A 27,984-nucleotide genomic window follows, 5' to 3' on the forward strand; every position below is an offset into this window, starting at 1 on the left:
ATGCTTTTCACTTTGTTCTCATGGGACTCTTCACAAACATCTGTCTGAACTATATAAATCCAAATAATTAATTTACACAGATAAACAGTCAAATAATGTTTAAAAAGGGATTTAACTTTTGCCATATTTTTCTTTTGATGTTTAATTTTGCCTATTTTTTCCACAAAGCTTTCCCACCCTGAACTAGATAACAGTGCAAAATGTACCATAAAACATGTTTTTTAGTTAGTTTACTTGACAATCACCTACGTTGCTGAAGCTGCCTTTTCAAGGACACTGTGTGTACAAAGTGTCAGATTACATGGTCAAGGTCTTCTTTATTTAGAGGAGGTACTGTGTTGTCCCGTGGTCTTGCTTCCCTCAGCTGCACTAGTCTGAAGACGGACGTACTGTATCTTCCTGTGATAGTTAAGTGTTGATCGGTAAGAGATGAAAAAAAAAGCCAGTGTAGACATTCTTGCACTCTAATTCTCCTTAACTTGGACTGTTGTCTCATCACTGCCGCACTTTATACTTTAAAAAAAAGTTTTAATAAATAATAAACTTCTTCTTTTGGTAAAAAAAATGTAAAATATGTAATACAGTAACTGCTTTGATGATGCAGGGACTAATGATTTTGAAATGTAATTGATTTCTTCATCTCCTGTAAAATAAAATGAAATAATAAAAAAAAGGTAATATAAAAAAAAAAAATGGAATATTGAGCTCAAGTTTCTTGAAATGAAAAGGAAAGATTGACATTTTGATAAATACACTTATTTGCTTTCTTGCCATTAGTTAGTTAGCTGTAGGATTTGGCAGCATCTAGTGGAGTGGTTGCAGATTGCAACCAACTGAGTACCCCGCCGCTCACTCCTCCCTTTCCAAGACTGCGGTAACGTGAGCCGCCGAGTACAAAACCGCGATAACGCCGTTTGCCTCGCTCAGAGGCCATCCTCACCATGATAACACTACTTTAGGAGCAACATGGCGGACTCTGTGAAGACGACCTGCTCCATATGTAGATATGAAGGGCTCATTCTAAGCTAACGAAAACACAACCATTCGTAGTTTCAGTTGGCTATACACTAATGAAAACATAGTTATGAATATCATCTTCCATTTCTGCTAATAGATCCCCTAAAATGTTGCACACTGTTCCTTTAATGTTTGTACACTAAATATGAAGCTATGTCTAGCAGCTGGCCAACTTAGCTTAGCATAAAGACTGGGAACGGGGGAAACGGGTAGCCTGGCTATCTGTAGATTTTGTTACCTTTGGACAGAGCTAGGCTAGCCTAGGCTTCATATTTAGCATACATACAAGAAGGTGGTATCAATATTCCAACTCTTGGCATGAAATTAAATAAGCGCATTTCCCAAATTGTCAAACATTTCCTTTCACAGTAACACTGTCATCAAATCTAACTCATGTCATCTGTGCAATGCTTCAACTTTATCCAACATGTCATGGCTTAAGATGAACCATTTGTCTGTTTTTGTGCACTCATCCTGTTCTTACTTCGTTGATGTCAAACTAGAATTTCAAAAGATTGATTCAAGCACCCTTATAGTAATATCTCCGTTTATTTACATCAAATGTAAACATTCAACTCTTAACATGAATGTAAGTGTAGTAAAAGGCATGTTTAACTTGTATAAAACACAGAATGTAAACTCTTGGCAACCTTGCATGTGAATGCTGAGAAGGAAACATGACTGGGGAGATCCTTATAAATGCAAAACTGATGTTCCTCCAGGAAGGTGCAGTTTTTGGCAATGCAAACGGGGGAAAAACAAATCTTGCAAATATTGCAACGACATGATTCTAAGTCTTATTTGGTTAAAATAGAAAAAACCTTCTTATATCATACGTTGACTATAATTATCACAAAATACATTTATGCAATTCAAGCAGTAATCGTGGCTCAGACTGACGCTGATCTTCGATAGTTTTACTAATTTTTATATCAACCTGGAAATGTCGTAAGAACCCCTGCAATTGTTTAGAAATGCTGGCACAAAAGTCAAGCAATTTAGCTGCAAATTCTGGAGAAATGATATTAAAAAGAACACAATATTTGATAAAGTTGCTGGTCATTTACCCTGGCTTGACCCTTCACAGTATCCTACAGCATTACAAGACAGTTGCTTTTTTGCCTACACTGTATTCACATTGTGTCACAAAAATATAGAGTCAAAAAGTTATTTGTGTTTACATGATAATACTGTTGAGAGGTTTTGGTTTGAGGAGCACCAAAATACTCAAGTTATTATAATGTAATTACTGCATTATTACACAAAAAAAGCAACTTCACATTATAGTACCTCTTACAGTATTACCTGACTGCTTATTAGGTAAGAAACGCTCAAGTACAGAACATCGAAACCATAATGAAATGAATGATAAGGACTCCTTTTGAGAACTGAGATAGATGGTGGTTAAAAGTTGAATCAGTCCCACTCGATACCCAGAAGCTCACAGCTGGCGTCCCACAGTCTCCTCGCCGTCTCCTCACTTCTTCCCTGAGGGGCTACAAAGGCAGGGGCGCAGTCGCTGAAATGAGAGGAGGGATGTACTGTATTACATAAGGGCTAATGATGCTCTGAGTCATCACTCTGGGTGCTGTGATCTCGTTTCTCTTTGACCTTGAGCATGATAATAATAATATTTAGTATCAAAGTGTTTTATCTGGCGACACTTTGGGAAGGTCAGACACAAGAAAAGTATCTTTTTTTTTCTACAGTAAATTAAAATTTCCAGTACTGAATCTTCACTTTCATCTGTGGTGACAATGATGCTTAACTAGATAACTAGGGCTGCAGTCGAATAGTCAAAGAAATATGTCCTATATATTTTCCTAATAAAGGAATCTTATCTTATCTTATCTAACCACTTGTCCTTGACCTTGATGGAAAACGTCATGAGGTCAAGGAAATATGTGAAGTAGAAAAGGCCCTTGTCATTGCAGGGTAATTAATAACATTAATTATTACACGGCTTTGTTGAATACTCGTTTCTGATTGGTCAATCATGGTGTTCTACGGTCTGTTATTTCTTTATAGCAGACCGTTGCTATGTATAACAGACCGTTGCTATGGGCGCAGTTCCGATGTCATAATCTTGAGGACCGTTTTTGTGTCAAATTATTGATTTCTTAAGTAAGTAGCTGTGTACTAAGCGGGATAATGTACAGCTAGCGGGTCATTGTTGTGAAAGGAACCCCTTCAGTGCGATGCAAGACCCTTACTTATGGCCCTGTTCAGCCCGGTCGCACAGAAAGGCGTGTGAATGACACGATAATGCGTAAGGCAAAAGCGTGTAATAAGAACGCCTTTCTTGCTTTAGGCGTGTCATTTTCATGCCATGTAGTCTGTATTGACTGCAATGTAATGACGCAGAATAAAAGAGGAGATAGACTGCTAATAGCAGGCAGGACGGGAGGTGGATGTTTCAACAAACAGGACTTTCAACCAGGAGACCGGTGTTTTGTTTGGTGGTTATGACATTTGTCACGAACTTTCTGAACTGATGTTATGTTGTTTTTTCACATACTTTACTTAGCTCAGTACATATTTTAAGCGAACCATGACGTTTTTCCTCAACCTAAGTGAGTGTTTTTGTAGCTGGTAGGCTACTGCACCTTAATACACACGTGTAATATTTACGCCTCATCGAGGCAAAACGTGACACTAACACGCTATCCTCTGGTGACCCAGCAGGTCTATTATTACGCGCTTTGGCTTGATACCAAGTTGCCCTGTTTCTTTGAGGTGTGCCATAGTTCTTCTATTGTGCATGCTGACTCACTGGAATGGCTGTGGCATACTAAATGTAATGGGTCCATAATTACTTTGATCAATAACACCTGTGTTTACTCTGACATGTCAAAATGTCTGCTGTGAAAAGATCCCATTCATAAGGACTGCACTTACACTAGGCTACGTAATTATGTGACAGGAGATGTTATTGATGTGCGTCTCTTTAAATGTTGCTGCTGCAAGAAATTGTGGTACGGCATTATCTCCTTTCCTTTGGTAAAGGACGGTCCAGTGTATCCTGTGCTAAAGGAGATAATAAAGGAAGCACTGAAGCATCTTTCCTTAGCTATTAGAGAATTCGACCAGCTCTTATCATGGCTGCCACTTAAATACTTCCGGGTCATTTCACTCCGTTAGGAACCTTCCTAAGCAAAGAGGACTATTTCACTGCAGCCTAGAAGTGGCTCAGTGGCTCTAGTTCCAGACGTTTATCCCTCCAAATCTAAACTTTACCCCTAAAATGTAAAGTTTAGAACTGGTTTAGAGATGGGAATGTGGGTCTGTCGGTCTGTTTTTTGATCCAGACGGAAATATTTTAACAACAGTTGGGAACATAGCCATGAAATTTGGTAAAAAATAAACATGGAGCCCCCAAGGGGATGACTCCTATTGATCTTCTGACTTTTCATCAGTGTCACCATGATTGAAATGTCTCAGCTATTAGATGGGTTGCCATGGAATTTTCTACAGACATTCGTGTTCCCCCTCGGGATGAATTTTAATCACTCTGGTGATCTCTTAAATTACCCTCTAGCACTGTGGTTTTCACAGTCTGAGACTGCCCGTCTCCCCTCAGACAAAGCTTGGAAAAAGGCGCCCCCTCACCCGCCTCTAGTTTACTTGCTTAATTTCGCTCTATACCTGGATGCCTAAGGGATCATGATTATGTTTTTTGATCCCATAGACACTCAACAATTGAGCCAAGATAACCTAATATTGCTGTTTGACATAACTTCAGAATACACCATGAAGAAGGTCTGTCTTAAATTAGTTTCTAAAATGTAAAACTTAATAATTCCCTATGAAAATAACAAATGAGCAAATTTGCATTCAGAACCAGTTCCCGTCTTTGAGACATAATGTCTAGCTCGTTGTCCCCTACAGTACCTGAAGTGTTTCCCAGAGATTGAGTGCAGTTCGTCTGCCACGGCACAGTAGATGCTGGTCTGTGCTCCTTCCCGTGGCGTTTTTAGGAACTCGGAAAAGACGGTGAAAAATATCGTCATGAGAGTCGAGTGTCTGGTCAGGTCAGAGTTCACCGTCCCGGGGTGGACTGAGTTCACCGTCACGTCGGTGCCTGTGAGGAAAACACACCTACGTCACCATGGGCAATATTTTTTCCTCTTTTTTTTTTCCCACACGAGAGAAAACAACTCCTCCTGTTTGAATAAATGGTAATCTATACAAATTGGAGAATATTAATTGCAATAGATGCAAAATATAACAAGTATTTAGAAGAAAGATAAAAATTATACAAGCTCGGAAACTGCATTGTCATTCACTTGATCATCTGTTAAACCTAAATCCTTACAATATAAATACAAAATACATAAATATGTGCAGTTTAGCCTGTAAATGATCCTTTCTAATGGAAGCCTTGATAAAATCCGTCTCATTGAGTAGTGCTTTGGTCTGGGAATCTTTTTCATAATACATTACTTTTGGCATAAAACAAGCAGAGGTCTATAAATGCTCGTTAATTTTTACTATAATTATGTTTCTCTAGATATAAGCCCAACCGAAAAAGATTAGGGTCCGGTAAGATTTGTAATCTTCTCGCTTAGAAACTCTTCCCAGAACCTTAATCTCTCTGCATTGCCAAATACAATGAAAGAATATTCATCTAGTTTCCTTTCATTTTGTGCATATGTCTTATATGTTTTTATTATACCGATTTCATTCTTTTGAATCCTCTTTCTAATCAGCGGTATCAGGTTACAGCTGATAACGCCATCCTTATCGACGGCATCATCAACACGGAAGCGTAGCACCCACCCTCCCCCAGGATAACACTGTTAGCTCTGTCAGCAGTTGATGTTGTTTTCACTGTTAGCACCGTTAGCTCAGCTGTCTTCATGTTGACAGCCATGCAGAGGCAAAAGAAATGCTTTCAATCTCGCATTTAGCCCCTTTAAATGCCTTTGTGCTATCTTTTATTTTTCATTACTTGACACTTTAGGCTAAAAGATGTATTCTTTTGTGGAATTTAAAATCTCCCGTAAAGACTTTTACTCACAAAATTCAGAAGAAGAGGATGCACCATCTGTTGCTTGTAATGGGTGTAACATTTTAGAGCTGAGTCCTTCATTTACTTTTATGATATTACATTTTATAAGCTTTGTACACTACATGGTCTTGAAACATCAATATTACCAAAAAAAAGTCTACTTAAGACGAGTTGTTCTAATCACTAACCCTGTATCTGTCACTACTCTGTTTGCCAGAACGAGCAGGTCATCTGTCAATTCTCCCATCATGTATTGTGTGTTTTTTTTGTATATGTGTGTGTGTGTGTTTGTGTACCTTTGAGTCTACATGCCAACTCTCTGGCAAAGAGCACATTTGCCAATTTGCTCTGGCAGTACGCTAATCCGCTGTTGTAGCTTCCCTGGCTGTGAAGGTCATGGAAACGGATCCAGCCGAAGTTGTGAGCCAGAGACGAGACTACCACGATCCGGGCCGGCGCACTGCGCTTCAGCAGCCCGATCAGGAGGGACGTCAACAGGAAGTGGCCTGACAGACGTAAGAGACACAATACAGTCAGTGCTGAACACACACAATCTGTACTTTTATTAAACAAGACTTCAGCATTCAAATTCTCTTAATAATTTGAATTTATTTAATATAGTATTTTCTGGGTAAGAAAAAAATTATAAATATCAGCATAGTCTCACCCAGGTGATTGACTCCAATATGCATCTCAAAGCCGTCAATAGTTTTTGTGTAGGGGCACATCATCACCCCGGCGTTGTTGATAAGGATATGAAGATTGTTGACCTCTGAAGAAGAGAACATCACACAAAAAAAGAAACATGGCAGCCGTGATACGTGTTAAATAAAGCAGTGCTCTGTGGGTAGACATGACTCTGTTCTCACCTCCCAGGAACTTCTGTGCGAAGGCTCGTATAGAGCATGTGTCCGCCAAGTCGAGCTCTCGAACCTCCACTTGTGCTTTAGGATACGTAGCCTGTATACTGGCCGCAGCCTCCTCTCCTTTGTCCACGTCTCGGCATGCCATGATCACCCGAGCCCCTGTCGTGTGAAAGATAAGCAGCAGCTAAACTATGAACAAAACAGAAACTGCATTAATTCATAGCAGAGAGGATGAGGGGACTTCTGTTGGGAAGACATTTATTGATGGAGGTCTCTGGTTCAGGCTCGTTGCTCAGTGATGTAGGATAGTATTTGTTAAAGTTAAAGGGTAACTTCAATATTTTTCAACCTGGACCATATTTCCACATGTTTTTGTGTCTAACTGACTAATAGGGACATCAATTTATGAAACTGGTCCAGTATTGAGGGAGAGCGCTGTAGAGAGCAGCTGCCCACGGATCACTTTATGGTGCTATTGGGGCAAGCTTGCACCGTCCTTTACGTCCACTAAAAGTGTTTTTTTTGCCATGACCGGCTCTGATTGTTATTATAAGAGTCTGACAACATTATGGAAAGAGTCTCGCTCATAGGAGAAGTCTCGTTCTGAAACCTGGCGAGGTGAATATTTAGATGATTTCCACAATGTGGATGAGGTCTTTGAATTTGATGACCATCCATATTTATTTGAGTCAGAGAATACGGATATTCAGATTTCACAACGAGACTTCTCCTTGAGCGGGACTTGGACACAATAACAAACAGACCGGATCAAGCACAAGATAAGAAACATGTTTTATTTCTCTGTAGGGTTCTTTCCATAATGTTGTCAGACACTTATAATAACTATCTTAGCCTGTCAACGGCAAAAAAAAAAAGCACTTTTAGTGAACGCAACGTGACATTGACGCTGCTCACTTGCCTTCGCAGCTCGTTTAGCAGCTGACGGTTACAGCGCTCTCCCTCAATACTGCAGCAGTTTCAAAAAGTGTACCGAAGTTACCCTTTAATCCACATCTTATGTCACTCATCAGGCAAAGCTTTACCATTATAATATCAACGAAAGATCTTAAAGTCCAATATTTGTATTGAGAATTAGGATCTTTGGTTGACATTGAGGATTAAGTTGTTGAGCTGTTGTAAATATCCTTTAAACTTCCTGTGTAATAATAGCTTTAAAAGAGCCTTCTTACTTTTAATAATTTAATGACACTTTATATTATATACAGTACATCTTAGTCGTTTGATTAAACAACAATGAAGGCAAAATATTAAAACAGCAGGTAACCAACAACATAGCCAACCACTAAGTGTCCGCCAGCGACGCCGTAATGTGTTTTGAAGTGTGTGGGGGGGTATCCACGGATCCATGGATGATGTAATACAGTGTGTCCCACAGGGTTTTGTGAGACTGTGGTGGGCGGACCTTGGACCCTCGAGGGGTGGTCAACCTTTTGAACGGTAGTGTATTTACATAATAGCTATATGTGTTTAATTTTTACTAGGAAACTAGTAAAACTTTGGTGAGTAAAAACTGTCATGGCCATTTTCAAAAGGGGTTCCTTGACCTCTGACCTCCAGATATGTGAATGAAAATGGGTTCTATGGGTACCCACGAGTCTCCCCTTTACAGACATGCCCACTTTATGATAATCACATGCAGTTTGGGGCAAGTCATAGTCAAGTCAGCACACTGACACACTGACAGCTGTTGTTGCCATGTTATGATTTGAGCATATTTTTAATGCTAAATGCAGTACCTGTGAGGGTTTCTGGACAATATTTGTCATTGTTTTGTGTTGTTAATTGATTTCCAATAATAAATATATACATAAATTTACATAAAGCAGCATATTTGCCCACTCCCATGTTGATAAGAGCATTTGATACTCGACAAATCTCCCTTTAAGGTACATTTTGAACAGATAAAATCGTGATCGATTGACACCCCTACTATTTATTTATTGAATTACCAGAAAACATGTTATATTGTGATATATATATATCATTATCGAGATATGAAATGTCCTATATCATGACAGAAGATTTTGGCCATATCACCCAGCGCTAAAAACTAGTTTTTGATTTACACATATTAAGAGTTTTGTCTGTTGTGATACAGTGGAACAGAGTCCAGTCATTTTGTATGCATTTCCCATATCATAATATATTTATCATGATATAACACTTATTGATTTCAATCTTTTTGCGTAGCCCTGGAAAGCCTACTGTTTTCTCTTGTTGTAGAGGGGGTAGATTTGTGGGTGTAAAGAGGCGTTATGATGTGTTTTTGACTGTAAAACCAAAGTCACCTCGCACTGCCATGTCCAGGGCGGTCTCCTTCCCGATCCCTGTGTTGGCCCCAGTGATGAGGACTGTCTTCCCTTCCAGACTAATACTGGAGCTGCACACTCCTCCTGCTGAATATTTTCTATTAACACACACAATAACCACTGATTAAATACTAGAGACACTGAACTGCAGCTCCATTTTGCATGACCAGTAAGCCCCTTCCTTCTGCAGTCAAGTACAAGTTATGTGTCCTCATTATTATTATTGGACATTAAAACATTTAAAATGGCAATCAGTGTGGTTAAGAGGCTGGACAGTGTTTTATATAACCTCATCGTTATAATTACATTAGTGCAATGTCCTGTCAACGTTGGATTTAATATGAGAATGAATGAGCGCATTGAATTGCTGCTTACCTTATATGTGGAGCAAATAAAATCCCCAGTAACGTCACCACTCCGGTTACTGGATATCTTTATTGTTTTACATTAAGATTACACACGTGTTTTTATTTACCGGTTGTTTTTTTAAGAAATGATATTGCCATTAGAATAATTTTATTGTGTTTATTTATATTTTAAATAATTTTACGCAATCAGATTACCTTATCAGACTGACGTGTTTCTAATAACTTCTCATTTTTTCTCCAGTAACCTTATGATAACAAATGCATTTAGTAACAATAACTATTCATTACTATCAAGAATAATACAAACACACAAGAAAAAAGAAAAATAATAGCAAGTTCACAATAAGCATGAACAAAAACAAATACATACATTAGTAGTTTACAAATATGCAGTAAAAGTGCTTTTGTATTTACATTATTTATGTAGTGTGATCTGATATTTGAGAAACTATAAGGGGGAAATATATGGATGAAAGAAAATGCTATTGACTTAAATAAACACTTGTAAAAATTATGCCTGAGGTATTTATCACAATTTGTGTGCATTTCTTTTTACTTTATGAAAGTTATAATTCATTACCATGCAATAATTGTATTGCTTATTGCTACTCATGAATTATACATCCAGAAAATGTCCAATATATATTTGCATTTTTTTTTTTTGTATTTTATACACCCAGTGATACAAACCGAACAGGAGAATAAAAGAGAAAAATGAATGAAGTAAGCCCCTTCCTTCTGCAGTAAAGTTATGTGTCCTCATTCTTATTATTATTGGACATATGGACAAGCCTGGCTTAATTATTCATAGAGAAAACTTGGATAATGAAACAGTGAAGTGGTGCGAACCCACGCCACTGAGCAGGACCGCCCTATAACCAATAGCTCTGCTGGAGTAAATGCATACAGATATAACTCCTCCTACGCTCAGCCTGCTGATAGGCCCTAGAAAAGCTCAGATGGACTCATCTCTGTGGAAAAAACTCCCTCAGCTCCTCCATCATAATGTGGCATTGATTTTTATGCTTTTAATATCATGTCAGAGCGTCGTGTGCAATAATATAATACATGATGGAAATAAAAAAAATTAAATGTCAATCAGTGTGGTTTAGTGTGTGTATTGTATTTTATATAACCTCATCCTTATAATTACATCAGTGCAATGTCCTGTCAATGTTGGATTTAATATGAGAATGCATTGAATTGCTGCTTACCTTATATGTGGAGCAAATAAAATCACCAGTAACGTCACCACTCCGAGGCCCGCGACAATTAATAAAAGCAACATCATACCACCACGGATGTGCGCGTTTTTCTGTCTCCTCCAGCAGGATGCCACTGTTCTGGAGGCAGAACAGCTGATGTCAAAGCATAAAGGGGTGCAGAGCGTTAGCAAGGGGTGAAAGGTACACCGCGAACGGCATCATGGGGATTGTAGTTTTTTTAACAGCCTTTTTTTATTTTTATTTTTTGTATTTAAGATAATTCATTTACAAACATTAAGGCATTGTAATCTAAACTCTTCTAACATACAAGGCACAATTGGATAGCAAAAATAACTTAAATTAGAAAAAAATAATATAATAACAGAAATAAAAGAGGGTAGAAAATAATTAAAGGAACAAAACTTTTTTCTTTCTTTTTTTTTTAACAACCTTTTTTTTTTTTTTTTTAAATGTATTTAAGATATTTCATTTACAAACATTAAGGCATTGTAATCTAAACTCAATACTTCTAACATACAAGGCACAATTGGATAGGAAAGATAACTTAAATTATAGAAAACATAATATAAAAACAAAAATAAAAGAGGGTAGAAAATAATTAAAGGAACAAAACTTTTTTTTTAAACAATATTTTGTATTGAATTTTACATATAAACATATATACATATATACACATACAGACAGACTAATTATTACCATTATTGTAATATTAATATTAATATAACAATTATAACCATTTACTGCATTTTAAATGATGAAAAATACTAATTATATTCCTTTTTAATCTTTTGTTGGACAGTAAAAATGCCATGTCACGTCAACATCCACATATATAAATTGGTAAATAAAATAAAATAAGTTAAATTCACATTTCATTTTAAAATCTAAAGTAGAGTTTCCACTTAAAATTAAATAAATAACCAAGATGAATTGTTGTAGTGTACATTTATATTAAGAAGTAGTAGGAGTGTTTAAAACGTCATTTCCCAGAAGGCGCAGCGACAGCTGTCCGCGTAGTGCCTGAATAAAATTGCTATCGGGGTGCTTTTTAAATCGTTTTCACCAAGATTTAACACCATTCCCGTAAATTATATTCCTATTTGTGGTGTAATATTTGACATATTTTATTTCTTTGGTTAAAAGAATATAATAAAACATGGTTTTGTTTGATTTTTGATCAGGAGTTTTAGGTACTGGATCACGCGGAAGTCCCGGGGATGTTATTATCATCACAGCAAAACTAGTAGATTAACTCTCAGGTGTTTTGACTGATATTTGTGTATTTTACAACAAAAAGACAAAGTAATTCATCAAGAAAAGGTAGTAGAGCTTCAGTTAATGCAAAAATGTCGTCGGAGGAATTCGAGAAGTTGCACGAAATCTATAAATCTCTGTACGAGGAGCTGAAGCTGATGCCTGAGAGAGCTCTGAGATGTCACGGAGGTAAACAGATTAATGTTGTTGTTTTACCTGCTAATGTTTACATCAGCTGACTGTGTGACAAACTGTAAACTTGTGTTTTTATCTCACTTTACAGAGGAGAGGAAGAGGCTGGTGAGGAGCTTTGATGAGAGGCAGGGGGAGGCTGAGGAAGTGGTGAGCTGCTCTCCTCTTAGTGTGTTTAGAAAGTGATAATGTGACAGCTACGCACTTTAATAATAAGAGCTGTTTGTACTCTTCTTTACCATTATCAAAGTAAACAGCCCTCAAGGCTTTTATTCAGTCAACAGCCTTGAGTAAAGATTGCCTGTTTTGACTCACTTGTTTAAAAACTATAGTAGAACTTCAATGTTTACTGTTATTACTCTCAGTGTCACACACAGTTCCTGAAACAATTTACAGGAAGATAGAAATAGACTTACAGATAAAAACAGGGACAACAAAGTAGAACAGATAGGTAAAAATTAGGGCTGTCAATCGATTTAAAATATTGAATTGTTATTTATTGCATGATTTTCCATAGTTAATCACAATTAATGTGCAATAATTATATGATGCTGTGCAATAATTATGTAATTATCTGACGGACACTTTGTGCAATAATCTAACAAAACTGTCATCTCATCAATATACATAATGTATTTTTATATTTTATATATTTTTTTATATTTATATTGCACTATCTCTTTTTTTATTGTATTATCTTTTTTAGCACCTATGGGATCGTCACAATCTAATTTCGTTGTATTACACAATGACAATAAAGGGCTTGAATTTTGAATTAATCCCACATTTTTCATCAAAATGTACTTTAAAGGTCCCATATCATGCTCATTTTCAGGTTCATACTTGTATTTTGTGTTTCTACTAGAACATGTTTACATGCTGTAATGTTAAAAAAAAAAAAATTTCCTCATACTGTCGGCCTGAATATGCCTGTATTTACCCTCTGTCTGAAAAGCCCCGTTTATCGCATTTTGACGGAATTGCGTTACTAGGCAACAGCTTGGGTTCACGTGTACTTCCTGTCAGCTGATGACATGCACATACACTGCAACCAGGAAATAAACTGGGACATATTTAGAATGTTTACATTTAAAATTGTGTAAATATTGTATATTCGTGACATCACGAATGGGCAGAAATCCTGCCGGCCTGTTTCAAATGCAGAGTTTCTGAATACGGGCTGTGTGTATTTCCCTGTGGATTGAGAGCTTCGATAATTTAACAGTATTTATATTGGACTTAAGCCTGCTTTATAATAAAAAAACATGAAAATCTCACTTTTTTATAATATGAGACCTTTAAATGGAGATTCGTCAAGTATTTAATATTCGTATCAACATGGGCGTTGGCAAATATGCTTGCTTTATGCAAATGTATGTATATATTTATTACTGGAAATCAATTAACAACACAAAACAATGACAGATATTGTCCAGAAACCCTCACAGGTACTGCATTTAGCATAAAAAAATATGTTCAAATCATAACATGACAAACTGAAGCCCAACAGACAACAACAGCTGTCAGTGTGTCAGTGTGCTGACTTGACTATGACTTGCCCCAAACTGCATGTGATTATCATAAAGTGGGCATGTCTGTAAAGGGGAGACTCGTGGGTACCCATAGAACCCATTTTCATTCACATATCTTGAGGTCAGAGGTCAAGGGACCCCTTTGAAAATGGCCATGACAGTTTTTCCTCCTCAAAATTTAGCGCTTGTTTGGAGCGTTATTTAACCTCCTTCGCACCAAGCTACAACCTCTGAAAGATTGATTGCATTAATGTGTTGACAGCCCTAGTAAAAATTAAACACATATAGCTATTATGTACATACACTACCGTTCAAAAGGTTGACCACCCCTCGAGGGTCCGAGGTCCGCCAACCACAGTCTCACAAAACCCTGTGTGACACACTGTGTTACATCATCCAAAGCTGGATGCCCCCCGACACTTCGAGACACATTACGGTGTCGCTGGCGGATGCTTTGTGGTTGGCTATGTTGTTGATGACCTGCTGTTTCAGTTGTTCTGTCAGTGTACTCTGCATGTCACCATTAATGTGTTCACAAGCAGTATTTTCGCATCTGTTTCCAGTTACAAGGAATGGAGGAAGAGCTGCGTTCTGCTCCTTCCTCTTACCGAAATACAATGAGTACAAAGCTGCGTATGTACCGCCGGGACATGGGCAAGCTGCAGAGGGACGTGAAAAACTCTGCTCCTGCCTTTGGTTCCTCTTCCCACACAGTGGAAGGAAGTCATCAGGGCATCTATTCATCACAAAACCAACAAAGTGTGAGTGTGTGGCGGTTGAATTTGATATGTTAAAAATGCTGTTTGATCACAATGTCCTCTCATTATGAGAGTGAACAATTACAAGGAAATTCAAAAGCAGAAAATGTTTCAGCTATCCTCGTAGAAAATGTCAGTTGTGGTTATCGGCCTCTCAGATTGAAAGTAAGGAGTGTACATCTCTTCTGCTTTTTGTAAAAACAAATTCTGAGGAAATGCAGGAAATCAATAAAAGGTCATGAGGCAGTTGGAGGAAATCTTGGCACACTAAGATGGAAATTTTACTGCCAAATAACCCCGGAGGCCGAATTCATAAAGCTTCCAAGTACAAAGAGTTGTGAAATTCTAAGGAAATTCTTGAGGTTTTCTAAGAATTTGCCCTTACAGATAAGACTAGATCCTGGTGATGATAAAAGTTATTCACAAAGCATCTTATCTTAGAGCTCCAAAGGTGAAAACTGTTAGGAGGAAGGAGGGACGAGGACTTTTAAAAGACATAAGAGTTTCTAAAGCGGAGGAGAAATGGCAGAAAGACAAAGAGGTGGGAGAAATATTCTCCAAACGCTGAATGACTTTGAGTTAATGAACCAGATTAAATAATAAAATTACCAGCATGGTAAATAAATGTAAGGCTAAGTATTTCCAATGAGTGTTTGTGAGTACAGCCCCTGATGTAGTCAACAAAATGGATATCAAAGGGAGTAAGAATATCTCAGAATGGTTTTTTTTCTTGCTCTTCTGTCACTGTTAGTATCATTTACCTTGGTTGTTGTTCATGTTTGCCCACCTATGCAGACAAACCAGCAGTCCCAGAGAGCATTGCTACTCCAGGGCACAGACTCTCTGAACAATGCCACCATGAGCATTGAACGAAGTCAGCGCATCGCCGCCGAGACGGACCAGATCGGCACAGATATCATTGAGGAGCTGGGAGAGCAGAGAGAACAGCTGGACCGCACCAGAAACAGAGTGAGCAGGGAATTGTTGTTATTATGCTGCTATACGGGCTGAGATTGTGATGCTGCATTAGTTTGAATCTGTTGAGGGTAGATACTGTATGTTAGATTTTTTTAGTCACTTGATTCAGTTTATTACATTTGGTACAGCTCAGGTTGGGGCCAATATGATTTACATTAGTTGGATTTTGTCAGATCATGATTTTGTTAAATCTATTCTAACTTTTGTTTTATTTTGAAGTTGGCGAATACTGGAGAGAACCTCAGTCGAAGTAGAAAAATTCTTCGTGCCATGTCACGACGGTAAGTGCTACTCCAGAAGAGGTTATACATTTAAGTTATCTTGTTTTTATTTTTTTTATCGATGCACAAAATGATTGAATGCTAAATGTCTGTTTCCTGAGTTTGATTTATTCTCTGGTCTTTTGTATGCCTTTCACTGAATGTGATGTCTTGTTGTCTCTGTAGTTTATATGATAGTACACTATATTGTACATTAAAAAGGCAAAATGATGCACATTGATTACACTTAAACATGGATTTGGTAAAAAAAATAATTCTGATTTGCTGATTAATGCATTTCTGGTGATACTGGTGATTAGGGCTGCAACTAACGATTCTTTTATTATTATCAAGGCAATTATTTTGTCAATTAACAACTGTTTAATCTATAATATGTCAGAATATAGTCATAAATGCCTAGTGCAATTTTATCTTCAGACAGTTCAAAACCCAAAGATATTCAATTCACAATCATGAATGACACAGAACAGCATCAAATCCTCACATCTGAGAAACTGGAACCAGCAAATAGTTGTTATTTTTGTTCAAAAACAAGTAAAATGGTTAATCGATTTTCAAAGTAGTTGCAGATTAATTTTCTGTCGATCGACAAATCTAGAGCTGCATTTAACAGTTATTTTTATTGTCTATTAATTTATTGATTATTCCCTTGATTAATCGATTAGTTGTTTGGTCTATAAATGTCAGAAAATCTCAGTGAAAAATGTCAAACAGTGTTTCCCAAAGCCCAAGATGACGTCCTCAAATGTCTTGTTTTGTCCACAACTCAATGATATTCAGTTTACTGTCATAGAGGAGTAAAGAAACCAGAAAATATTCACATTTAAGGAGCTGGAATCAGAGAATTTAAATTTTTTTTTTCTTAGAAAATTACTCAAACCGATTAATCGATTACCGAAATAGTTGGCGATTAATTTAATAGTTGACAACTAATCGATTAATTATTGCAGCAGTTGGAACTTCATGAAATCTGTTTTTGGAACAATGACCCTCTGTTTATTGTTGACTTTTTCTTTTTTGTCTTGTAGGCTGATGACGAACAAGCTGCTATTAGGTGTCATCATTTTAATGGAGTTGGCCATTCTAGGTGCCGTGGTTTATCTGAAGTTCTTCCGAAAATCTTCTTAAGTTCTGGATCCAGGGCGAACCCAGACTCTCGACATCTGTCTCCACTGACTATCCAGTAGCAATAATGTTCCTCTGCTGTATTCAGCCAACTGTTTCTGTGAGTAAATAAGGACAATGAGATGGTTCGGTCTTAAAGTGAACCTTTACTGAGAGGGGATTCTGTCCATAGGCAAGTTCATTGTTGTTGAACCTGTGAATGGACCAAACTCACAGAAACTCAACGCACAAACTGTGACCTGACATTTGCACTGTTTTATCAAACTGTTAAAATACCATTGATGCCCTGCAGGATGATTTTCTGGACTTGTGTGCTGGCTGCTACAGACCCCAGAGATGATTCTCTGTAAGGATTTATTCAAGAGTACGATCAATATGTATACATCCTCCGGTGAATGAACTTGTGAAATGTTACTGACAGACTTTATTATTAAAACAATCGTATTGTGCCATTATATGTAAAATACTAAACAACAGTATTTGACGAAATGGCACCAGTTGAATCTGTATTTGTTGTGTCACCATGCCCAGTATCCAAATGGTTGTATTTAGCTAATTTTTTCAATTCTGAGACCTGAGGCCAAATTTGTCAATCAAGAGATGTGAATGGAAAATTGGGTGGAAACTCTTAATACATGCAATGTTCTTAACAGTTAATAATGTTTGATGATGATGATGATGATGTCTAATCACTGTATAATACAAAAATCACTGTTAGAAATAAGCCTCAATATTCCTTATTTGACAGTCACATCATTAAAGCTAATCTTTAACCTCAGTTTGCATTGTATCTAATATTTCCAGGAACGGCAGTCAAACAGGCCAAAGTTAGAAAAACATCCGCTGTGGAGCTGACGTCATCAAAATGTGTTACAGGCTGAAACCCCAGACCGGGCCAGCTTAGTGCTGGGTAAACAGCACCCGTTACTATGGAATTAATTCTCAGGTAATAGGTGATAAAGTTATTTTTAGTGCTGTGTTCTTGAAGTGGCACATCTGCCACGGTGTTTTTCTTCTGCATAGATATCATGCCTTCCTCGTGTGATGCCAAGAACGAAAACATGTTTGGTGACCTACTTTTGTGGATCAGGTGGAGAGTGGGGGTTGGGATAGAAGGAAATAGCAAATTTCTTTTTTTTTAAACTTTTATCTAAAACATTGCCTCACGTTCCATTAAAAAACTTCGCAAAAAGCATAAAGTTTTTGCTGTTACAAAGTACTAACAGTAAATACTATGGTTGTATAACCACATGCAAATTATGTAATATTTTTATGTAATATAAGTGCAACTAATCATTGATGTAACTATGATGCCAGCAATACTGATAACAATTTATACTAGTCCAAACATTGGCTATTATTTCTTTCATGTATCTGCATATTGATTGAATGATAACTTTTCAGGGTCGTGTCTAGAAGGTAACCCAGAAGTTGCAAAACTCTTGGAGATGGTTGAGGATAGGCATTGACCTGGAATGGTTAAGGTTAGGTATTGACCTTGACTAGTTAAGGTTAGGCATTGACCTCGAATGGTTAAGGTTAGGCATTGACCTCGACTAGTTAAGGTTAGGCATTGACCTTGAATGGTTAAGGTTAAGGACCAAGAGAACCCTGGGATATTTGGCATCTGTGGTGGACAGATAGAGATAATGTAAAGTGGAATATATTTGTATGTAGGGACAGAAAAATAACGTCCACCATTGGGTGATATATGACAGTTCATACAAAGGTTATGGTTGGCGTGTCAATATTAATCCAATCCAGTATTTGTTTTGTTTAGTTTAAAAACATCTCTTTCGTTCTGCATGTCTTGCTCTTACGTAGTCGGGGTGCGGAGCCTTGACATGTCTGATCGTAATCTTATAATTTGTCCAAGTTTGCATAAGAGGAGGTTTTGAGTCAGTGTTGTAGTTTCCATTGAGCAATTTCTCACGACAGGCCGTGATATGTTGACCTCGAATGGTTAAGGTTAGGCATTGACTTCAAATGGTTAAGGTCAGGTATTGACTTTGAATGGTTAAGGTTAGGCATTGACCACGACTGGTTTTCGCACGTTTTCGCAACTTGTGGGTTACCTTCTAGACATAACCATTTTTCAGCCATGCTAACACCATGGCTCTACAAATAGCAGTGTTAGTTGATCCACCGCTTTGGTAAACACTGAAATATCTCAAAAACTACTGAATGGATTGCCATGAAATTTGGTACAGTTATGTTCCCTTCAGGAAAAATTGTAACAAATTTGGTGATAATCTGATTTTTCATCTAACGCCACCGTCAGGTCAAATTAGTATTTCTCTAACTCTGGTTTATGACTGTATACTTGCAGAACTACTGGCATTCCCATCAGCCTCAGTTTACTTTGTTTAGCTATATGCCTTTAGAATAAAATGAAACTAACTATGGAGAAAATAAGACACCTTTGCACACGAACAAAAAATGTAATCACATTTATGGAAGACCAAAATATAAACTCTTTATTACAAGGACAATAGTCGTTTAGTGGCCACATCAAGTCAAGCATTGGATCAGTTCAAGCGTAATTATCCAAATATCTTTTTTTTTTGTCAGCATTTGAATGAAAGCTGGATATTAACATTTTTCAAATCAATTAATACTGATGTAGTCAGTAAGTATTTAAACACACTAATTCTACTACATATACTGGTAGGTTCATTGTGAAAATACAAAAGTAAACTCTAAGGAAAATACAGTAACCATAGCTGGTCCAAAAGTGCAAACACATCATTACTAGTTATTAGTAACTGGCACAGCCACAAAACCATTTTGAGAGTCCACTTTAGACTGTGGACTTCAAACTAAGTCAGACTTGGTTCATCATACCTCTGAGGCAGGTTCATTCTCTTGTAAACCAAACGCATAATAAATATGTGGCAGCTGTGTCCTCTAACGCTTAACTTATAACATACAGGAGAAAAATAAGTTAGTATTGCTGTTTAAGAGAACATCAATAAGTGTAACGAAATTATGTCAAAGGCTTTTGTGTCAGCATTATTAATGTGAACTTTTCTCCCCAAATCGGTAAAGCCTTTTTGTAGTTCTTTGAAATCGGACATAATTTAGTTTTCTTCATGAAACGTAACATTAAACAGCAAAGAGATAAAGACTAAACCTTGAGCTACTATTTGATTCAGTCTTTACAGTCTTGTATTCAGAATTGCGGAATGCTCAGGGAGGATGCTGATAAAGTTCATAGCTTTGCTTCATGCTCTCAGAGGCGAAGCTGCTCTGTGTCGTCCTTCGCAGAGGGAATCTCGTCGATGGACACGGGAGCGCCTTCTCTCGTCTGTCCCAGAGACGATGCGATGACGTCGACCGCTAAAGAGGCGGTGGACTCCACGGCTTCAGGGTTGGCTCCCAGCACTGGGTTTACTTCTACCAGGTCCATGGCCGACAGCAGACCTGCACATCATTCACAAGTTAGATATATGACAATAAGAGCCCTTTAAGGACAGAAAAACAAAATAAGGGCATGTGAAGCTGTCTTTATAGGATGTTTCCACCATATTTGTAGTCATCTGCACCTGTGTTGTGGATTTCCTCTGTGATGTAGATTCCCTCCCTGTAGGTCAAACCGCCGTTCACCGGTGTTCCTGTGGCTGGAGCCAGAGACGGGTCGAATGCATCGATGTCAAAGCTCAAGTGGATCGGTCGCTGTTTTCTGTTCAAGAAGGTGAGACAATTAAAGTGTGAATTTGTGGCTAACTTCAACTCAGACATGGGCAAAAATTTGACTTTTAGTAAAAGTTAAAGAGGACGTATTATGCTCATTTCCGGGTGCATACTTATATTTTGTATTTTAACTAGAACATGTTTACATGCTTTTATGTTGGCTGGCTGTGCTGCAGCACCTCTTTTCAACCTCTGTCTGAAACTCTCTGTTTCAGCCTTTAACTAGCCTTTAGGCAGGTATTATGCAAATGTGTTACTTGGTGACATCACCACGTTACGGAAGAAAAGGCAGAACTTGAAGCAAGGCGTTTCAGGCAGTTCATGAGCAGTGTTTCTGTGGGGGAGAGTAACTCCTTTGGGCGTGGACTTTGGGCTTTGTAACTTTGCAGACCTTTTACATGCACAAGAAACTATATAACACACTAAAGGAAAGGGAAAAGCACAAGAGCGTAATGGGTCCTCTTTAAACATTTAAAGATAATCATACAATCATGTTTGATACCTTGACAGAAGATGGTCAAGAGTGACTTCCATGACCCTTTGGATGCCTAGTCTGTCGATATCCCTCATGGTGAAGTACTGGATACCCAGGTTCTTCAGGATGTGGCTGTTATAAAACAAAATAAAAAAACATAAAGAACTATTTTCACAGTGCTTACATGGAGAATTGAGTTCATATCAGCCACATATGATAAAGGTTTTGAATGTGATAGTATGTACTTACTACTCTCCGGGGTCAACATCTCTCAGTCCGATGTACACCAAGTCCCTCGAGGAGAGGAACGGCTTCAACCAGGAGAACCCTGGGATATTTGGCATCTATGGTGGACAGATAGAGATAATTTTAAGTGGAATATATTTGTATGTAGGGACAGAAAAACGTCCACCATTGGGTGATATATGACAGTTCATACAAAGGTTATGGTTGGCGCGTCAATATTAATCCAATCCAGTATTTGTTTTGTTTCTTTTTAAAACATCTCTTTCGTTCCGTGTGTCTTGCACTTACGTAGTCGGGGTGCGGCGCATTGACATGTCTGTGCTCATAATCTCACAATCTGTCCAAGTTTGCATAAGAGGAAGTTTTGAGTCAGTGTTGTTTCTATTGAGCAGTTTCTCACAACAGGCCTTGTGATATGTTGCTGTGATTGAATAACAGCTAAGGGTCGTTGTTCGGCCCGACGCAAAGAAACTGACCAGGATTTTTTTTTTACATCAGGCTGCACTTTAGATGCTACACCTTTTAATCAAAACTAGTCAAATTATGTCTGAAATGCAGGAGATCCAGTCTATGTTTTATTTAAGTTAAGCCTAATATTTCTCCTCACCTTGTCTTGCAGCTCTTTGAGCATGAACGCCACAGGCTGGCCATGGATGTTTCCTGATGGAGAAGTCATGGGCGTGTTTATATCTGCATGAGCATCAACCCAGATGAGACACAGGTCAGGACACTGCCGGGCATGGCCTGCCACTGATCCAATAGCAAGGCTATGAAACGAGAAGGGCAGTCTTATAAATATCTGGTGTTTACATCAGTGAAATTAAGAGGATGAGAGTATCCTCGCACAGGAGCATTAACACATATTGTACTAGTTGTATACAGCAGGATTTCAAGGCATGTTCTGTTCCCAAACAACACATTATGTTTTATCACATAATTACCTGTGATCACCTCCCAGCATGACCAGGGTGTGCCCAGCGCCGACTGCTCTGCTCACTGCGCCTGACACCATCTTATTTGCTCCACCCACAGTGCGAGGGAACTTTACATCCATGTAGGGTTCGTCCTTCTCATGGTGGTGGAAGTTGAGGTCGCCAAAGTCGTGGACAGAGTAGTCTAAGAACGAGAAGAAACTGCCATCAATTAAAGCACTTACTGCTTTCAAGGCATTTAGCTGAGTCACTCTGACTGAGCAAGAGTTCAGAGCTTTACACCAGGACATCTGTCTGTTGATGGACAGATTGGCTGTTGCATTGAAAGAACTTGCAATCTGTTGGTTTTGGACAATCTGTCCAATTGTTAGGACACTGCCCTGTTGTCTATTTTCAAGAAACATTTGTGCTTTGAAGATTGCAGATGCCAGTTTCAGTTGTAAAGCTTAAATAATCTGTAGCTTCTGTAGCACAACTTAACACACATCTGTCTACCTTTGCAGTCTGAAGAGGCTGATTCATTCAACGCCAGGGGAATATTAGTGACAGGGCACTTTCCACTGGTTCCCATTTCCCACGTCAGCTCAGGTTTCAGCCACTGGGTTGCCCTGCACTAGATAGCCGCAGCAGTTTCAGGCCGAAAAATTTCCACTTGGTTTAGTACACGGACTGCGAAGTAAACAAGTGATGTGATCAGCCATATTCGGGGTTCATCTGGCAATGTGATCCTTCACGGTAGTGTAGTGTTGCTCTGCTGATCTAAGGGGAACCAATGTGGTTCATTACCATTCGTAGACAGGACAGGAATAGCCCTTGTCTTGATGCAACAGTGTGCACCTATTGCAGGACAATTCATATTTAAATGTATTATTATATATTTATAATATTAAAAAATATATAAACTTTATTTATAAAGCCATTTTCAAAACGGCAGTTCCAAAGTGCTTTACAGTTAATACTAAAAATGCATAATAGTACGCAGCATGAAAGCATACAGTTTTTAAAACGGAAGCAGATACTCAACAATAAAAGCAATGTAACAAACAAAATAGAATTAAAAGACAAATAAAACCAAAGGATTTTCAAGCAACAAACTTATAAAAACGGCACCCTATATACGTGGGTTTTTAAAAGTTTTTTTAAAATGTGGTACTGACTCAGCTGGTCTGACAGTGAGGGGGAGGCAGAGTGTTGGAGCTAAAGGCTGCTTCTGTTTACTGCACAATGCGGCATAGCTGCTATGTGTACTGTACTTGTACTCGTTTGATTTTTACTGAGAAAGTTGGGACACACTGACCGACCCTGAGAGTATTTAGTTCAGTAAGGGTTCGGTTTCCTACGTTGGGTCAGCTAGTGACATGGCAGCTGTATCTTTTTTCACTACTGCCAATTTGGCTTCAGGAGACTGACTCCTTGCCATCTCGTTGCTTTCAACCTCAGCAGACTAAGGACTTTTCTCAGACCTTTTGTTTTTAAACTTTAAGTTGTTTTTTTTATTATACGGATATTCTAGATAAAACCCTATAATTGCAGGCTGCAGTAATTTTACAAATCTTTCTTGTAACTTTTAATGTAATTTGGCTCTACTTGCCTCAACACATTAACATAAGTGCCATATATCGGTACTGTATATACACGTATATTGTATGGCAGGTTAAAATGAGCCCTAACTAAGATTTAGTAATTTCCTATCCTAAAAGAAGTTTAAAAAAATCAAGAAAATGCATGCTGGCTTGCATAGTGCAAAATGTGACCGGACGCAGTGGTATTTTTTTGCATACTTGGGATATAATCTTTTCCTGGCATACTATTATAATCATACCTGGCATACTAATCAGTATGCCAGGTATGATTATTGGAATGCACATAATAGGTTCTCTTTAATTGGCTGCAACACAGGAACTAGTATTGTCCTTACTGTAACTGTCACACCTTGATGATCCATTGTGTGAAGAGTTGCACAAAGCTGTCATTATCGCTGACAATTACTGTCATTTTCTATTATGAGGACCAACAATCTGGAGCTCAGCAGTGAGTTTCTAGTGACACTGTGTTCCTGTCAACTGTGGTGTATAATGATAATAGATTTATATATTTAGACTGCGGTATACTCTATAGTGAGTGTATTTATAGTAACCTCATCACACATATGGTAGCCAGGTTAAATATTCTGTGGAGTTAACAGGCACCCCCGAACTCTTCCAGTACATAGTGACCTTCTCTTAGGTTATGGTAGTTTTCCTTTGCTGATAGTATAAGTATACTATTTTGTAAAATAATCCAGACAACGTTTTTATTAACGTGTAATGTAAAGACACTACTTTGGGCTAACTTGTAATTAGGGCTGTGTATTGGCAAGAATCTGGCGATAAAATACGTATTATGATACAGAGGTTATGATTCAATATATTGCGATATATTACAATACTGTAAGCAAGGCAATATATTATGATTTTTTTTGTCATAGTATAAAGAATACACCAATATGCATAACATCGGAGTAGAAAAAAAGTTTACTTTTTTATGCAGTCAGAACAGTGTGATCTGCATTTGCATTTATCACAGTCCCTGTAACATCCAACGTCATAGCTCTACTTTGGCAAAATCAATAGTGTTTTTAAGAATCAATACAGTATCACAAAACATAATGTGTCGATATATTCTTACACCCCTACTTGTAATGGGCATTTCTCATCATCAAATATAAAAAAATATTAATTAAGAATAATTACCATGAAACATAATATAAATAGCAGGTTAAAAAAACGTATTGTATCAAATACTTATTTTGTACCACTGTGTCTGGACTACACTTAGAGTATCCTAGGCCAGTGGGTTTCAAAGTGCGGTCCAGGGACAATACTGGTATCATATGAAACTAGAACTAAAACTACAGCTTGAGTCATTGTACAAAATCCCCACCTACTACTTCACTCTTGCACCACAAATACAACGCAATAAATCATTTTGAAGAAGAAAGTATTATGACCATTTTCCAAGGAGTCCCTTGACCTCTGACCTCAAGATATGTGAACGAAAATGGGTTCTTATTTTCCTTTCACATACCTTGATAATCACATTTGGGTTCGCAGTTTGGGACAAGTCATAGTCACAAGTTTGGGACAAGTCATAGTGAAGTCAGCACACTGACACACTGACAGCTGTTGTTGCCTGTTGGGCTGCAGTTTTGCCATGTCATGATTTGAGCATATTTGTTATGCTAAATGCAGTACCTGTGAGGGTTTCTGGACAATATTTGTCATTGTTTTTTGTGTTGTTAATTGATTTCCAATAATAAATATATACATATAGTTGCATAAAGCAGCATATTTGCTCACTCTAATGTTGATAAGAGTATCAAATACTTGACAAATCTCACTTTAAGGTACATTTCGAACAGATAAATGTGATGATTAATCACCATTGAAATATTTTAATCGATTGACAGCCCTACTATAATGCCATCCATAAGTAACACAATGACAGAGAGTATGTCTATTTTGATCAGGTGTTTCATACACTTTCTGTAATAAAACATCTGTAAGCAAAAATCATATCAGATGGGATAAAATCTTATCAAATGGGGGTTTCATTTGTGTCAGTTTAGGAGTCTTTGACGTGAAAACTGGCTCCCTTTATAGTGACTAAGTGTCCTTTACAGTTGTCCTTTCTGTGACCGTTGCTGTAGGTCATTCCTGTGACACATCACCGGCTCTCCTAAATCTCCTTTGTTATGCATGTAGGCGTGGACTTTTAAGCACAATGAAACCTCATTGAAATGCAGCGCTGAAATATATAACGGATTCTTTCCGCATGAGGTGTCCTCTTTCATTTTCAAAGCAGCAGCACTCCCCCCTTTTATAGCTCATGAAACAGTCACCAGGGTGCCGTATGAAAGAGAGGGAAAAAAGCGTTGTTATGGAGGGGGGAGAGTCTGTCTGTCTGCAGTGACGACACACTGGAAATACCTCAGCAACCTATCCGCTTCCTGCCTCCTTCCGACACGTGCCAGGGGTAAGAATGTCTAGACCAGACATGTGGCGACCCGAGTGGAAAAAGAAATCATCAGTGTCCTCTAGCGTGTGTTGTCCCACACACAGTGACCCTGTGGTGGGTCTACTGTATGGTATTCTTGTCCTTGCTTTAGTGGGGGACTGAATGAAGCTTTATCATGAGTTTGTATGCGCCATTACTTCGACAATGGATTCATACATCATTCTTATATTGTGCCTATATCTGCTCTGAATCTTCTTGTAAAAATATACAAAAAACTGGCATGTTTGTGATTTATCTATAGCCTATTATTATACTATTATAATAGCTTCCTATGTCAGTGAAAGGATCTTGAAAAGTAGGATTTTATCACGTATTCGACAAGGATTTACATCATTATGGTTTCAGTGAGGCTACTCTTTGCCTATTCTGCTTTGAATCTCCTTGCAAAAATATAAAAAAGAAAACAGGAATGTTTGTGATGTATAATACTATATTATAATAGCTTCCTATGTCGGTGAAAGGATCTTAAAAAGTAGGATTTTATTGCGTAATTCGACAAGGATTTCCATCATAATGACTTCAGTGAGTTTATTCTTATATTGTGCCTATTTCTGCTTTAAAACTCCTTGCAAAAATATACAAAAAACAGTTTGTGATGTTGAAGGATCTTGAAAAGTAGGATTTTTTTTGCATTCTTCGACAAGGATTTTCATCATTATGACTTCAGTGAGGCTATTTTTATATTGTGCCTATTCTGCTTTGAATCTCCTTGCAATAATATACAAAAAACAGTTTGTGATGTATACTACTATTATGATAGCTTCCTATATGTCTGTGAAATGATCTTGAAAAGGTCTTTGAACCAGCTTCACGCAGAGATCACTTTGTTCTCTTCCAAGGCTACATGCCTGATGTTTATATTTACAGCCTCCGGTGATGTAACCAGCTGGCTGACACGTTAATTCCAGTGTTTAATGCTTTCCCTGACGAACCCTTCAGGTCACACCCATCCACTGTTGCATAACGCACCGACTGCTCCAACTATACCGACTGCTCCTTTAATAATCCCCCCGGTTTCCTCACCTACCTAAACCGGAGAGCCTGTCGATGAGCCCGGCATCTCTGATGGCTTTAGGTCCATGCTCCACACCTCCTCGCTTCTGTTAGAGAAAAAAACAAAAAACAGAAATTAGTTAAAATTCAGTGCTGAAGATGAAAATAAAGATTTAAAAAAAAAAAAAAAGACAAATATTTTTCTTATACCTGTCCTCTTGAGAAAGGAGCTCCCAGTATAGCCACGGAGTGAGCTCTGCTTTGTTGGCACGTATGGCCGAGTTGAGTCCTGAGAAGACGGAATAGAGGTCCTCTTAAAGCCATTTTTATTTAATTTATTTAAAAAAATAAACGTCCCAGTCCAAGTCGATCCGAGCCCGACCAAAGAGTCTGATGAAAGCGCTGTGAGATGTTGCGCTGGTGGAAGTGGATGCTGCTGAATGTGGCCGCGTTGCTGCAGGAGGCTGCTCTTATTGGTCCCTAAATCTACTTAATATTCATGAGCTGGTGACTAGGAGGACTCAGAAGAATAGATAATATTATCACAACTTACTTTTTTCTTAGAAATATTAACTTTAAGTCGAACTTATCACTGATGATAATAAGCGTTTATGACCTTATAATAAACCCTGAAGCCTATTTATTGGCAGA

General features: G+C 38.0%; 3 protein-coding genes across 4 annotated transcripts; 1 reads left to right on the forward strand and 2 right to left on the reverse strand.

Annotated features, from left to right (window-relative positions):
• Positions 1 to 1,547: 1,547 nt before the first annotated feature.
• rdh12 (retinol dehydrogenase 12) lies at positions 1,548 to 10,940 on the reverse strand. The gene is made up of 7 exons (XM_037796804.1): positions 10,807 to 10,940; positions 9,204 to 9,322; positions 6,898 to 7,053; positions 6,696 to 6,800; positions 6,325 to 6,534; positions 4,909 to 5,098; positions 1,548 to 2,536 (listed from the first exon to the last, which is right to left on the reverse strand). Exons 1-7 carry the CDS (start codon positions 10,881 to 10,883, stop codon positions 2,434 to 2,436), a joined length of 960 nt encoding a protein of 319 aa, XP_037652732.1. The 5' UTR covers positions 10,884 to 10,940; the 3' UTR covers positions 1,548 to 2,433.
• Positions 10,941 to 12,164: 1,224 nt separating this feature from the next.
• Positions 12,165 to 17,716, forward strand: vti1b (vesicle transport through interaction with t-SNAREs 1B). Its single transcript, XM_037796543.1, has 6 exons — positions 12,165 to 12,261; positions 12,356 to 12,414; positions 14,360 to 14,557; positions 15,350 to 15,523; positions 15,752 to 15,813; positions 16,842 to 17,716. The coding sequence occupies exons 1-6, from the start codon at positions 12,165 to 12,167 to the stop codon at positions 16,939 to 16,941; spliced, it is 690 nt and encodes a 229-aa protein (XP_037652471.1). The 3' UTR covers positions 16,942 to 17,716.
• A 1,653-nt stretch (positions 17,717 to 19,369) lies between these two features.
• Positions 19,370 to 27,915, reverse strand: arg2 (arginase 2). 2 transcript variants are annotated; one of them, XM_037796539.1, is made up of 8 exons: positions 27,544 to 27,915; positions 27,368 to 27,440; positions 22,294 to 22,468; positions 21,960 to 22,119; positions 21,356 to 21,450; positions 21,134 to 21,238; positions 20,484 to 20,620; positions 19,370 to 20,361 (listed from the first exon to the last, which is right to left on the reverse strand). In XM_037796539.1, exons 1-8 carry the CDS (start codon positions 27,655 to 27,657, stop codon positions 20,171 to 20,173), a joined length of 1,050 nt encoding a protein of 349 aa, XP_037652467.1. In that variant the 5' UTR covers positions 27,658 to 27,915; the 3' UTR covers positions 19,370 to 20,170. The 2 variants fall into 2 exon arrangements, with proteins under 2 accessions (XP_037652467.1, XP_037652468.1); XM_037796540.1 differs by lacking the exons at positions 27,368 to 27,440; positions 27,544 to 27,915 and adding an exon at positions 22,780 to 23,083.
• Between the last annotated feature and the right edge of the window lie 69 nt (positions 27,916 to 27,984).

Source organism: Sebastes umbrosus, chromosome 16 (genome assembly GCF_015220745.1).
Source record: "Sebastes umbrosus isolate fSebUmb1 chromosome 16, fSebUmb1.pri, whole genome shotgun sequence".
Classification (NCBI taxonomy): domain Eukaryota; kingdom Metazoa; phylum Chordata; class Actinopteri; order Perciformes; family Sebastidae; genus Sebastes; species Sebastes umbrosus.

Bases quoted from the DNA above. Each gene is read 5' to 3' on its own strand.
- vti1b (XM_037796543.1), top strand. From the start codon at position 12,165: ATGTCGTCGGAGGAATTCGAGAAGTTGCACGAAATCTATAAATCTCTG. The intron at 12,262-12,355 runs GTAAACAGATTA...CTCACTTTACAG, and splicing joins AGCTCTGAGATGTCACGGAG to AGGAGAGGAAGAGGCTGGTG. The intron at 15,814-16,841 runs GTAAGTGCTACT...TTTGTCTTGTAG, and splicing joins CTTCGTGCCATGTCACGACG to GCTGATGACGAACAAGCTGC.
- rdh12 (XM_037796804.1), bottom strand. From the start codon at position 10,883: ATGATGTTGCTTTTATTAATTGTCGCGGGCCTCGGAGTGGTGACGTTA. The intron at 9,323-10,806 runs GTAAGCAGCAAT...GTGTGTTAATAG, and splicing joins TTATTTGCTCCACATATAAG to AAAATATTCAGCAGGAGGAG. The intron at 6,801-6,897 runs GTGAGAACAGAG...TCTCTTCTTCAG, and splicing joins CGCACAGAAGTTCCTGGGAG to AGGTCAACAATCTTCATATC.
- arg2 (XM_037796539.1), bottom strand. From the start codon at position 27,657: ATGGCTTTAAGAGGACCTCTATTCCGTCTTCTCAGGACTCAACTCGGC. The intron at 27,441-27,543 runs GTATAAGAAAAA...TTTCTCTAACAG, and splicing joins CTCCTTTCTCAAGAGGACAG to AAGCGAGGAGGTGTGGAGCA. The intron at 21,451-21,959 runs GTGAGGAGAAAT...TGTCCACCATAG, and splicing joins TCAAAGAGCTGCAAGACAAG to ATGCCAAATATCCCAGGGTT.